Source organism: Petromyzon marinus, unplaced genomic scaffold, assembly GCF_048934315.1.
Source record: "Petromyzon marinus isolate PM22_M1 ecotype Great Lakes invasive population unplaced genomic scaffold, UKy_Petmar_22M1.pri1.0 PM_Scaffold_135, whole genome shotgun sequence".
NCBI lineage: Eukaryota > Metazoa > Chordata > Hyperoartia > Petromyzontiformes > Petromyzontidae > Petromyzon > Petromyzon marinus.
This window is the reverse complement of record NW_027423097.1, coordinates 210133-223661: the sequence shown is the minus strand read 5'-3', so window position 1 is coordinate 223661 and position 13529 is coordinate 210133. Positions and strand designations below refer to the sequence as shown.

At 56.2% G+C, this 13529-nt stretch overlaps 1 protein-coding gene across 1 annotated transcript in view; it reads right to left on the bottom strand.

The window, feature by feature from the left end:
• The window catches only part of LOC142922655 (dmX-like protein 1), a 43515-nt gene that overhangs the window by 2754 nt on the left and 27232 nt on the right, over positions 1 to 13529 (bottom strand). The window contains exons 10-12 of the mRNA XM_076063489.1: positions 11540 to 11624; positions 7478 to 7618; positions 1895 to 1996 (exon numbers count right to left, since the gene is read on the bottom strand). Of these exons, the coding sequence (XP_075919604.1) occupies positions 1895 to 1996; positions 7478 to 7618; positions 11540 to 11624 (328 nt within the window). The remainder of the gene's footprint in view (positions 1 to 1894; positions 1997 to 7477; positions 7619 to 11539; positions 11625 to 13529) is intronic.

Below are 13529 nucleotides of genomic sequence, written 5' to 3'. Positions count from 1 at the left end.
TCCCCCCGTGTCTCCCCCGTGTCTCCCCTCCGTGTCTCCCCTCCGTGTCTCCCCCCCCGTGTCTCCCCCCGTGTCTCCCCCGTGTCTCCCCTCCGTGTCTCCCCTCCGTGTCTCCCCCCCCGTGTCTCCCCCGTGTCTCCCCCCGTCTCCCCCCGTCTCCCCCCGTGTCTCCCCCATCTCCCCCCTTGTCTCCCCCCGTGTCTCCCCCCGTGTCTCCCCCCGTGTCTCCCCCTTGTCTCCCCCCGTGTCTCCCCCCGTGTCTCACCCCGTGTCTCCCCCGTGTCTCCCCCGTGTCTCCCCCCCGTGTCTCCCCCGTGTCTCCCCCCGTGTCTCCCCCGTGTCTCCCCCCATCTCCCCCCGTGTCTCCCCCGTGTCTCCCCCGTGTCTCCCCCCGTGTCTCCCCCCGTGTCTCCCCCGTGTCTCCACCCCGTGTCTCCCCCATCTCCCCCCGTGTCTCCCCCTTGTCTCCCCCCCGTGTCTCCCCCGTGTCTCCCCCGTCTCTCCCCCCTTGTCTCCCCCCTTGTCTCCCCCCGTGTCTCCCCCCGTGTCTCCCCCGTGTCTCCCCCCCGTGTCTCCCCCCGTGTCTCACCCCGTGTCTCCCCCGTGTCTCCCCCCGTGTCTCCCCCGTGTCTCCCCCCGTGTCTCACCCCGTGTCTCACCCCGTGTCTCACCCCGTGTCTCCCCCCCGTGTCTCCCCCCCGTGTCTCCCCCCCGTGTCTCCCCAGTGTCTCCCCCCTTGTCTCCCCCCCGTGTCTCCCCCGTGTCTCCCCCGTGTCTCCCCCCGTGTCTCCCCCGTGTCTCCCCCCGTGTCTCCCCCCGTGTCTCCCCCCATCTCCCCCCCCGTCTCCCCCCGTGTCTCTCCCCCGTGTCTCCCCCGTGTCTCCCCCCCGTGTCTCCCCCCGTGTCTCCCCCCGTCTCCCCCCGTCTCCCCCGTGTCTCCCCCCGTGTCTCCCCTCCATGTCTCCCCCCGTGTCTCCCCCCCGTGTCTCCCCCCGTGTCTCCCCGCCGTGTCTTCCCCCCGTGTCTCCCCCCCGTGTCTCCCCCCGTGTCTCCCCCCCGTGTCTCCCCCCGTGTCTCCCCCATCTCCCCCCGTGTCTCCCCCTTGTCTCCCCCCCGTGTCTCCCCCGTGTCTCCCCCGTCTCTCCCCCCTTGTCTCCCCCCTTGTCTCCCCCCGTGTCTCCCCCCGTCTCCCCCGTGTCTCCCCCCGTGTCTCCCCTCCATGTCTCCCCCCGTGTCTCCCCCCCGTGTCTCCCCCCGTGTCTCCCCGCCGTGTCTTCCCCCCGTGTCTCCCCCCCGTGTCTCCCCCCGTGTCTCCCCCCCGTGTCTCCCCCCGTGTCTCCCCCCGTGTCTCCCCCCCGTGTCTCTCCCCGTGTCTTCCCCCCGTGTCTCCCCCCCGTGTCTCCCCCCATCTCCCCCCCCATCTCCCCCCGTGTCTCCCCCCCGTGTCTCCCCCGTGTCTCCCCCCGTGTCTCCCCCCGTGTCTCCCCCGTGTCTCCCCCGTGTCTCCCCCCGTGTCTCCCCCCGTGTCTCCCCCCCGTGTCTCCCCCCATCTCCCCCCGTGTCTCCCCCGTGTCTCACCCCGTGTCTCCCCCCGTGTCTCCCCCGTGTCTCCCCCCATCTCCCCCGTGTCTCCCCCTTGTCTCCCCCGTGTCTCCCCCGTGTCTCCCCCTTGTCTCCCCCCGTGTCTCCCCCGTGTCTCCCCCGTGTCTCCCCCCATCTCCCCCCGTGTCTCCCCCCTTGTCTCCCCCCGTGTCTCCCCCCATCTCCCCCCGTGTCTCCCCCCGTGTCTCCTCCGTGTCTCCCCCCGTGTCTCCCCCGTGTCTCCCCCCGTGTCTCCCCCGTGTCTCCCCCGTGTCTCCCCCCGTGTCTCCCCCGTGTCTCCCCCGTGTCTCACCAGCAGCGGGAGCGGCACAAGTGATCTCTACGCCGGGCGGAAGAGGCAGCTCCTCTCTGAAGACGCAGCGAGATGAGACACGGAGATGACACGGACACGAGCCTGAGACACGGAGACACGGAGACACGGAGACACGGAGACATGGAGACACAGAGACACGGAGACATGGAGACACAGAGACACAGAGACACGGAGACACGGAGACACGGAGACACGGAGACATGGAGACACAGAGACACGGAGACATGGAGACACAGAGACACAGAGACACACGGAGATGACACGGAGACGACACGGAGACACGGAGACACGGAGACGACACATGGAGACACGGAGACACGGAGACATGGAGATGACACGGAGACGACACATGGAGACACGGAGACACGGAGACACACGGAGATGACACGGAGACGACACGGAGACACGGAGACACGGAGACATGGAGACACGGAGACATGGAGACACGGAGACACGGAGACACAGAGACACGGAGACACGGAGACACGGAGACACGGAGACACAGAGACACGGAGACACGGAGACACGGAGACACGGAGACACGGAGACATGGAGACACGGAGACACGGAGACACAGAGACACGGAGACATGGAGACACAGAGACACGGAGACGACACATGGAGACACGGAGACACAGAGACACGGAGACACGGAGACATGGAGACACAGAGACATGGAGACATGGAGACACAGAGACATGGAGACACAGAGACATGGAGACATGGAGACACAGAGACACAGAGACATGGAGACACGGAGACACAGAGACACGGAGACACAGAGACACGGAGACACGGAGACGACACATGGAGACACAGAGACACGGAGATGACACATGGAGACATGGAGACACGGAGACGACACATGGAGACACGGAGACATGGAGACATGGAGACACGGAGACACAGAGACACAGGGACATGGAGACATGGAGACACGGAGACACGGAGACGACACATGGAGACACAGAGACATGGAGACACGGAGACACATGGAGACACAGAGACATGGAGACACGGAGACACATGGAGACACGGAGACACAGAGACATGGAGACATGGAGACACAGAGACACAGAGACACAGAGACATGGAGACACGGAGACATGGAGACACGGAGACACGGAGACACGGAGACATGGAGACACAGAGACACAGAGACACAGAGACATGGAGACACAGAGACACGGAGACACGGAGACACGGAGACACGGAGACACAGAGACACGGAGACACGGAGACACGGAGACACGGAGACGGCACATGGAGACACAGAGACACGGAGACACGGAGACACAGAGACACGGAGACATGGAGACACACGGAGATGACACGGAGACGACACGGAGACACGGAGACACGGAGACGGCACATGGAGACACGGAGACACAGAGACACGGAGACACAGAGACACGGAGACACGGAGACACGGAGACGACACACGGAGACACGGAGACACGGAGACACGGAGACACAGAGACACGGAGACACAGAGACACAGAGACACGGAGACATGGAGACACAGAGACACGGAGACACGGAGACACGGAGACACGGAGACATGGAGACACGGAGACACGGAGACACAGAGACACGGAGACATGGAGATGACACATGGAGACACGGAGACATGGAGACACGGAGACACGGAGACGGCACATGGAGACACAGAGACATGGAGACACAGAGACACGGAGACACAGAGACACGGAGACACGGAGACACAGAGACACGGAGACACAGAGACACAGAGACATGGAGACACGGAGACATGGAGACACAGAGACATGGAGACACAGAGACATGGAGACACGGAGACACGGAGACATGGAGACACAGAGACACGGAGACACGGAGACATGGAGACACAGAGACATGGAGACACAGAGACATGGAGACACAGAGACATGGAGACACAGAGACATGGAGACACAGAGACACGGAGACACGGAGACACAGAGACACGGAGACACGGAGACACAGAGACACGGAGACACAGAGACACGGAGACACGGAGACACAGAGACATGGAGACACGGAGACACAGAGACATGGAGACACAGAGACACGGAGACACGGAGACACAGAGACACGGAGACATGGAGACACACGGAGATGACACGGAGACGACACGGAGACACGGAGACACGGAGACGGCACATGGAGACACGGAGACACAGAGACACGGAGACACAGAGACACGGAGACACGGAGACACGGAGACGACACACGGAGACACGGAGACATGGAGACACGGAGACACGGAGACACAGAGACACGGAGACATGGAGACACGGAGACATGGAGACACGGAGACGACACATGGAGACACGGAGACACGGAGACACAGAGACACGGAGACACGGAGACACAGAGACACAGAGACACAGAGACATGGAGACACGGAGACACGGAGACATGGAGACACAGAGACACAGAGACACGGAGACACGGAGACATGGAGACACGGACACACGGAGACACGGAGACGACACATGGAGACACGGAGACACGGAGACGACACATGGAGACACGGAGACATGGAGACACGGAGACACGGAGACGACACATAGAGACACGGAGACATGGAGACACAGAGACGACACATGGAGACACGGAGACACGGAGACACGGAAACATGGAGACACAGAGACACAGAGACACGGAGACACGGAGACATGGAGACACGGACACACGGAGACACGGAGACGACACATGGAGACACGGAGACACGGAGACGACACATGGAGACACGGAGACATGGAGACACGGAGACACGGAGACGACACATAGAGACACGGAGACATGGAGACACAGAGACGACACATGGAGACACGGAGACACGGAGACACGGAAACGACACACGGAGACACGGAGACGGCACGGAGAAACGGAGACGACACATGGAGACACGGAGACATGGAGACACGGAGACGACACACGGAGACACGGAGACACGGAGACACGGAGACGGCACGGAGACGAGCCTGAGACACGGACACACAGAGACACGGAGACATGGAGACACGGAGACACACGGAGACAACACATGGAGACACGGAGACACGGAGACGGCACATGGAGACACGGAGACACGGAGACGGCACGGAGACACGGAGACACGGAGACACGGAGACACGGAGATGACACATGGAGACACGGAGACACGGAGATGACACATGGAGACACGGAGACACACGGAGAGACACACGGAGAGACACAGAGAGACACAGAGACACACGGAGAGACACAGGGAGAGACACAGGGAGAGACACACGGAGAGACACGGAGAGACACGGAGACGACACATGGAGACACGGAGACACGGAAACGATACGGAGACACACGGAGAGACACAGGGAGAGACACACACAGAGACACACACACAGAGACACACACACAGAGACACACACACACAGAGAGACACACACACACACACACAGAGACACACACACACAGAGACACACACACAGACACACACACACAGAGACACACACAGACACACACACAGAGACACACACACAGAGACACACACACAGAGACACACGGAGACACACACACAGACACACACACACAGAGACACACAGACACACACACACAGAGACACAGAGATACACACACAGAGACACACACACAGAGACACACACACACGGAGACACACACACACACACAGACACACACACAGAGACACACACACAGAGACACACAACAACCGCCATTCGCCACTAAGTGGCGGTGACGTCACCACGACGCTTGTGCCAGGCTATGTGCACCCTGAGGCCACGTGAAGTGTCGAACGCCCGCTGGCAGGAGGTCACGGGGCAGACCCAGGTGCCACGGGTCGACTGACTGAGATGACTGGCTGATGCACCACCTGTGCCCCCTACTGTGCCAACCTGCTGTGCTTTAGCCACCCGGCGCTCCGCTCGTTGTTGTGAGCGTCGCTCCTCCGCCCTCCGTTGTTGTTGGAGGGCGACTACCTCCAACTACCCAGTAGCATCCTTCACGAGCCTCCTCCACAGAGGCCGATCTTGACACCGCTGGTACCAGTCATCGGCAAGTCCACTCAGCTCCACGTCCTCCTGTACCACATCACTCCATCTCTTCTCTAGCCCGTGCCGCGCCCGCTTAGCCCCCTCAACCCGGCCAAACAAAAGCTGTTTCGGCATGCGGTGGCTGGGCATGCGGGCTACGTGACCCAGCCATCGCAGCCTTGCCCGCCAGAGGAGCTCACCGATGGGACCATGCCCAGATCTTTCAAGGATTTGTGAGCTCCTCACACAATCCAGTCTGGTTAAACCCAGGATGGATCGTAGGCAGGCCAGCCTAAATGTTTCTAACCGGCGAAGATGTTCCATTAGGGGGGTCCACGTTTCGCAAGCGTAGAGAAGGGAGGGAATGACCGTGGCCGAGAAGACCTGAAGCTTAGTGCGGAGCGACAGACCAGGTAGCTTCCACACAGCGTTACGCAACCGATGAAAAGATATTGCCGCTCGACTGATTCGGAGCGAGACCTCTGCTGTTAAACTGGAGCCGGTCATAAGCACACTGCCCAGGTATGGGAAACTCTCCACTCTCTCCAAAACTGCCCCATCACCGATTGGGAGTTGTGGGGGTGGAGTGTCCGATGGTACAAAATACCCAGGCAGGTGCTTAGTTTTGGTGGGGCTGATGGTAAGGCCCCACCTCTTAGTGGCACGCTCCAGTCTCAGCAGCAGCGTCTCCAACTCCTCCTCTGACTGAGAAGCTATTACCAAATCATCAGCATACATAACGTGGTTGAGCAATAGGGAGCCATCCCTTGACCTCACCCAGGCATCGATCAGCCTCCCATTATATCTGTACCATATGGAGATTCCCCTGGTACAGCTATTGAAGGCTTCACGAACTACGTGGTCAAAATAGATGTTAAATAATGTGGGAGCCAGAGGACATCCCTGTCGCACCCCAAGGTGTACAGGGAATGGCTCTGACTCCCGGTCACGTAGTTTTACCCGGGCCCACTCACCATCATGAAGGTCCTTAATGATCGTGAGCAGAGGGTCAGGTACTCCAAAAGCACGAAGAACGACCCAGAGCCCAGGCCTACTGATGGTATCATAGGCCTTGACCAGGTCAATAAAGCAGAGATGTAGGTCTTGTTGGAATTCCCTACACCTCTGCTGTAGCAGACGGACAGAAAATATGGCATCTGTGCAGGACCGCCCTTTCCTGAAACCGCATTGGGGCTCCGCAAGCCTTTCCTCAGCGTGCCTGGCAAGGCGATGTTGAAAAATCCTTGCCAGGACCTTTCCCGGCACACAGAGACACACACACACACACAGAGACACACACATACAGATACACAGGGAGACACACACACACAGAGACACACACGCAGAGACACACACACAGAAACACACACGCAGAGACACACACACAGAGACACACACAGAGACACAGACACACACACGGAGACACAGACACACACACGGAGACACACACACACACACACGCAGAGACACACACACACGGACAGTGCGTGCACCGAGCCTGGCGCGGCGGTGCCGCGTTGTCCGGTACCGCTGGGTCGGTGCGGTGAGCGTAGGGCGACGCTCCACATGCTGAGCTTGCTGGCGAGGCGTCTCTCATCCTTCTCCAGCAGCACCAGGAAGAAACGCTCCCTGTATCTACCGCCTCCTCCTCCTCCTCCTCCTCCTGCCGCTGTTTTGCCGACACAAAGACAAAGGATCGCCCCCGGTAGGCTCTAACTATGCCGTGGGCTTTCCCGTGGCCAGGAGGGGTCAAAGAGTCGCCGGGCACTCGCGTTCACGGCGAAGGGAGGGGAGGGGGCGGGGGTTTTGTCGCCGTGGTAAATTACATCGAAGGCCTTTGTTTGGCGTCAATCTGGTCAAGCACCGATTTGGGGTCGAGGCTCAGGCAAAAGCCGTCCCTTGGCGTGGGCCAATCAGTTTCAAGGACAGTGCATCAATTATTATCATAGTGTGTTTTATATTATCATAGTGTGTGATTTGTTTGCATTTTGACCGCAGGTTATCGTGGTTAATGCAGTAAACATGAATCCTTGATAAAAAAAGGTTTCAGTTTTGTTGCAAGAAAAAAGGGGAAAAACCCTGTTATTATTATTATTATTATATGTTGGTACCGGCAAAAGGAGGTCTAATGATGATGTAGATGCTCACCCCGAGCCCTCGTTACTTCGACAGCGGCATTGTCTTTGAGCTGTGGTGACGTCCTTTTGGGGAGTCATCATCTGGTCGAGCACCGATTTGGGGTCGAGGCTCAGGCAAAAGCCGTCCCTTGGCGTGGGCCAATCAGTTTCAAGGACAGTGCATCAATTATCATAGTGTGTGTGTTTTGTTTGCATTTTGACCGCAGGTTATCGTGGTTAATGCAGTAAACATGGATCATTGTTTAAATGAGGTTTCAGTTTTGTTTTGCCAGAAAAAAGGGGAAAAACCCTGTTGTTATTATTATTACATGTTGGTACCGGCAAAAGGAGTTCTAATGATGATGTAGATGCTCATCCTGAGCCCTCGTTACTTCGACAGCGGCATTGTCTTTGAGCTGTGGTGACGTCCTTTTGGGGAGTCATCTGGTCGAGCACCGATTTGGGGTCGAGGCTCAGGCAAAAGCCGTCCCTTGGCGTGGGCCAATCAGTTTCAAGGACAGTGCATCAATTATTATCATAGTGTGTGATTTGTTTGCATTTTGACCGCAGGTTATCGTGGTTAATGCAGTAAACATGAATCATTGTTTAAATAAGGTTTCAGTTTTGTTTTGCCAGAAAAAAGGGGAAAAACCCTGTTGTTATTATTATATTTTGGTACTGGCAAAAGGAGGTCTAATGATGATGTAGATGCTCACCCCGAGCCCTCGCTACTTAGACAGACAGTGCATTGTCTTTGAGCTGTGGTGACGTCCTTTTGGGGAGTCATCATCTGGTCGAGCACCGATTTGGGGTCGAGGCTCAGGCAAAAGCCGTCCCTTGGCGTGGGCCAATCAGTTTCAAGGACAGTGCATCAATTATTATCATAGTGTGTGATTTGTTTGCATTTTGACCGCAGGTTATCGTGGTTAATGCAGTAAACATGAATCCTTGATAAAAAAAGGTTTCAGTTTTGTTTTGCCAGAAAAAAGGGGAAAAACCCTGTTGTTATTATTATTACATGTTGGTACTGGTAAAGGTCTAATAATGATGTAGATGCTCACCCCGAGCCCTCGTTACTTCGACAGCGGCATTGTCTTTGAGCTGTGGTGACGTCCTTTTGGGGAGTCATCATCTGGTCGAGCACCGATTTGGGGTCGAGGCTCAGGCAAAAGCCGTCCCTTGGCGTGGGCCAATCAGTTTCAAGGACAGTGCATCAATTATCATAGTGTGTGATTTGTTTGCATTTTGACCGCAGGTTATCGTGGTTAATGCAGTAAACATGGATCATTGTTTAAAAGAGGTTTCAGTTTTGTTTTGCCAGAAAAAAGGGGAAAAACCCTGTTGTTATTATTATTATTACATGTTGGTACCGGCAAAAGGAGGTCTAATGATGATGTAGATGCTCACCCCGAGCCCTCGTTACTTCGACAGCGGCATTGTCTTTGAGCTGTGGTGACGCCTTTGGGAGTCATCTCTGGTCGAGCACCGATTTGGGGTCGAGGCTCAGGCAAAAGCCGTCCCTTGGCGTGGGCCAATCAGTTTCAAGGACAGTGCATCAATTATCATAGTGTGTGATTTGTTTGCATTTTGACCGCAGGTTATCGTGGTTAATACAGTAAACATGGATCATTGTTTAAAAGAGGTTTCAGTTTTGTTTTGCCAGAAAAAAGGGGAAAAACCCTGTTGTTATTATTATTATTATATGTTGGTACCGGCAAAAGGAGGTCTAATGATGATGTAGATGCTCACCCAGAGCCCTCATTACTTTGACAGCGGCATTGTCTTTGAGCTGTGGTGACGTCCTTTTGGGGAGTCATCATCTGGTCGAGCACCGATTTGGGGTCGAGGCTCAGGCAAAAGCCGTCCCTTGGCGTGGGCCAATCAGTTTCAAGGACAGTGCATCAATTATCATAGTGTGTGATTTGTTTGCATTTTGACCGCAGGTTATCGTGGTTAATGCAGTAAACATGAATCCTTGATAAAAAAAAAAAGGTTTCAGTTTTGTTTTGCCAGAAAAAAGGGGAAAAACCCTGTTGTTATTATTATTATTATTATATGTTGGTACTGGCAAAAGGAGGTCTAATGATGATGTCGATGTGGTGGTTTAGAAACGGCGCTCAGGGGCAAGTGGCCCCAGGCGAGATTGGAATTGGGACGTTCCCAGCGCCTGTGAGATGCTGGCTCTCACCGCAGCGAGGAGCGTAGCAGCGTCATCACACACATTGCAATCACACCACCATCATCACCAGCATCACCACCACCATCATCACCACCATCACCACCAGCATCACCAGCATCACCAGCATCATCACGACCATCACCATCAGCACCACCATCACTACCCCCATCACCACCCAATCACCACCCCCATAACCCACCACCATCATCACCATCATTACCGGCATCATCACCAGCATTATCATCATCATCATCACCACCATCACACCACTCCCACCACCACCACCACCATCCCTATCACCATCACTACCCCCATAACCCACCATCATCATCACCACCATCATCACCATCATTACTACCATCATCACCACCATCACACCACTCCCACCACCACCACCCCCATCACGACCATCACCACCATCATCATCATCATCACCACCATCACACCACCACCACCACCACCACCCCCATCACGACCACCCCTATCACCATCACCACCATCACCACCACCATCACACCACTCCCACCACCACCACCACCCCCATCACCACCACCACCATCATCACCACCACCACCACCACCCCCATCACGACCACCCCTATCACCATCACCACCCAATCACCACCCCCATAACCCACCATCATCATCACCACCATCATCACCATCATTACCACCATCATCACCACCACCACACCACTCCCACCACCATCACCACCACCACCCCCATCACGACCACCCCTATCACCATCACCACCACCATCACACCACCACCCCCATCACGACCACCCCTATCACCATCACCACCACCACCACCACCATCACACCACTCCCACCACCACCACCACCACCCCCATCACGACCACCCCTATCACCATCACCACCCAATCACCACCCCCATAACCCACCATCATCATCACCACCATCATCACCACCATCATCACCATCATCACCACCACCACACCACTCCCACCACCACCACCACCACCCCCACCACGACCACCCCTATCACCATCACACCACCACCATCACACCACTCCCACCACCACCATCACCCCCATCACCACCACCAACATCATCACCACCATCACCACCATCACCACCCCCATCACGACCACCCCTATCACCATCACCACCATCACCACCACCATCACACCACCATCACCATCACCACCATCACCACCATCATCACCACCACCACCATCACCACCACCACCACCATCACCACCATCACACCACCACCACCACCATCACCACCATCACACCACCATCGCCACCATCACCCCGCACCCCATCACCGTGTGAGGTGGAGACATCGTGGTGTCGATGGCCCAAGATGAAGTCCTCCTGGAAGACGTGCATCAGCTGCACCTCGGAGACACGCTGCGACACACAGACACAGAGAGACAGAGACACAGGGGAGAGACAGAGACACAGGGAGAGACAGAGACACGCTGTGACACAGAGACACACAGAGACACAGGGAGAGACACAGAGACACAGAGAGACACACAGCGACACAGGGAGAGACACAGAGACACACAGAGACACACAGAGACACAGTGAGACACACAGAGACACGCTGTGGCACAGAGACACAGAGACGCGCTGCGACACACAGACACAGAGAGACAGAGACACAGGGAGAGACAGAGACACAGAGAGACACGCTGTGGCACAGAGACACAGAGAGACAGAGACACAGGGAGAGACAGAGACACAGGGAGAGACAGAGACACAGAGACACAGGGAGAGACAGAGACACAGGGAGAGACAGAGACACAGGAAGAGACAGAGACACAGGGAGAGACAGAGACACAGAGAGACACGCTGTGGCACAGAGACACAGAGAGACAGAGACACAGGGAGACCCGGAGACACAGGGAGACACAGAGGCACAGAGAGACAGAGACACAGGGAGACAGAGACACAGAGAGACACGCTGTGGCAGAGAGACACAGAGAGACAGAGACACAGGGAGAGACAGAGACACAGGGAGAGACAGAGACACAGAGAGACGCGCTGCAACACACAGACACAGGGAGAAACACAGAGACAAACAGAAAGACAGAGACACAGGGAGAGACAGAGACACAGGGAGAGACAGAGACACAGAGAGACACGCTGTGGCAAAGAGACACAGAGAGACAGAGACAAAAGGAGAGACAGAGACACAGGGAGAGACAGAGATACAGAGACACAGAGAGACACGCTGTGACACAGAGACACAGAGAGACAGAGACACAGGGAGAGACAGAGACACAGGGAGAGACAGAGACACAGGGAGAGACAGAGACACAGAGACAAGCTGCGACACAGAGACACAGAGACACTGAGAGACACGCTGTGACACAGAGACACAGAGAGACAGAGACAGGGAGAGACACAGAGACACAGGGAGAGACAGAGACAATGAGACAGAGAGACACGCTGTGACACAGAGACGCAGAGACACGCAGAGACACAGAGACACACAGAGACACGTTGTGGCAAAGAGACACAGAGAGACAGAGACACAGGGAGAGACAGAGACACAGAGACACACTGTGACACAGAGACACAGGGAGAGACAGAGACACAGAGACAAGCTGCGACACAGAGATACGCAGAGACACACAGAGACACAGGGAGACACAGAGACACAGGGGGAGACGGAGACACAGGGAGAGACAGAGACACAGAGACACGTTGTGGCAAAGAGACACAGAGAGACAGAGACACAGAGACATGCTGTGACACAGAGATACGCAGAGACACGGGGAGAGACACAGAGATATGCAGAGACACAGAGACACGGGGAGAGACACGCTGAGACACAGAGACATAGAGAGACACGCTGCGACACAGAGACACAGAGACACATAGACACAGGGAGAGACACAGAGACACAGAGACACGCTGCGACACAGACACACGCAGAGACACTGAGACACAGAGAGACACGCTGTGACACACAGAGACAGAGATACAGAGAGACACAGAGACAGGGGGAGAGACACAGAGACACGGGGAGAGACACAGAGACACGCTGAGACACAGAGACACGCTGTGACACAGAGACATAGAGAGACACGCTGTGACACAGAGACACAGAGACACACAGAGACACAGAGACACACAGAGACACGCTGTGACACAGAGACATAGAGAGACACGCTGTGACACAGAGACACAGAGACACATAGAGACACATAGACACAGGGAGAGACACAGAGACACACAGAGACACACAGAGACACATAGATACAGGGAGAGACACAGAGACACGCTGCGACACAGACACACGCA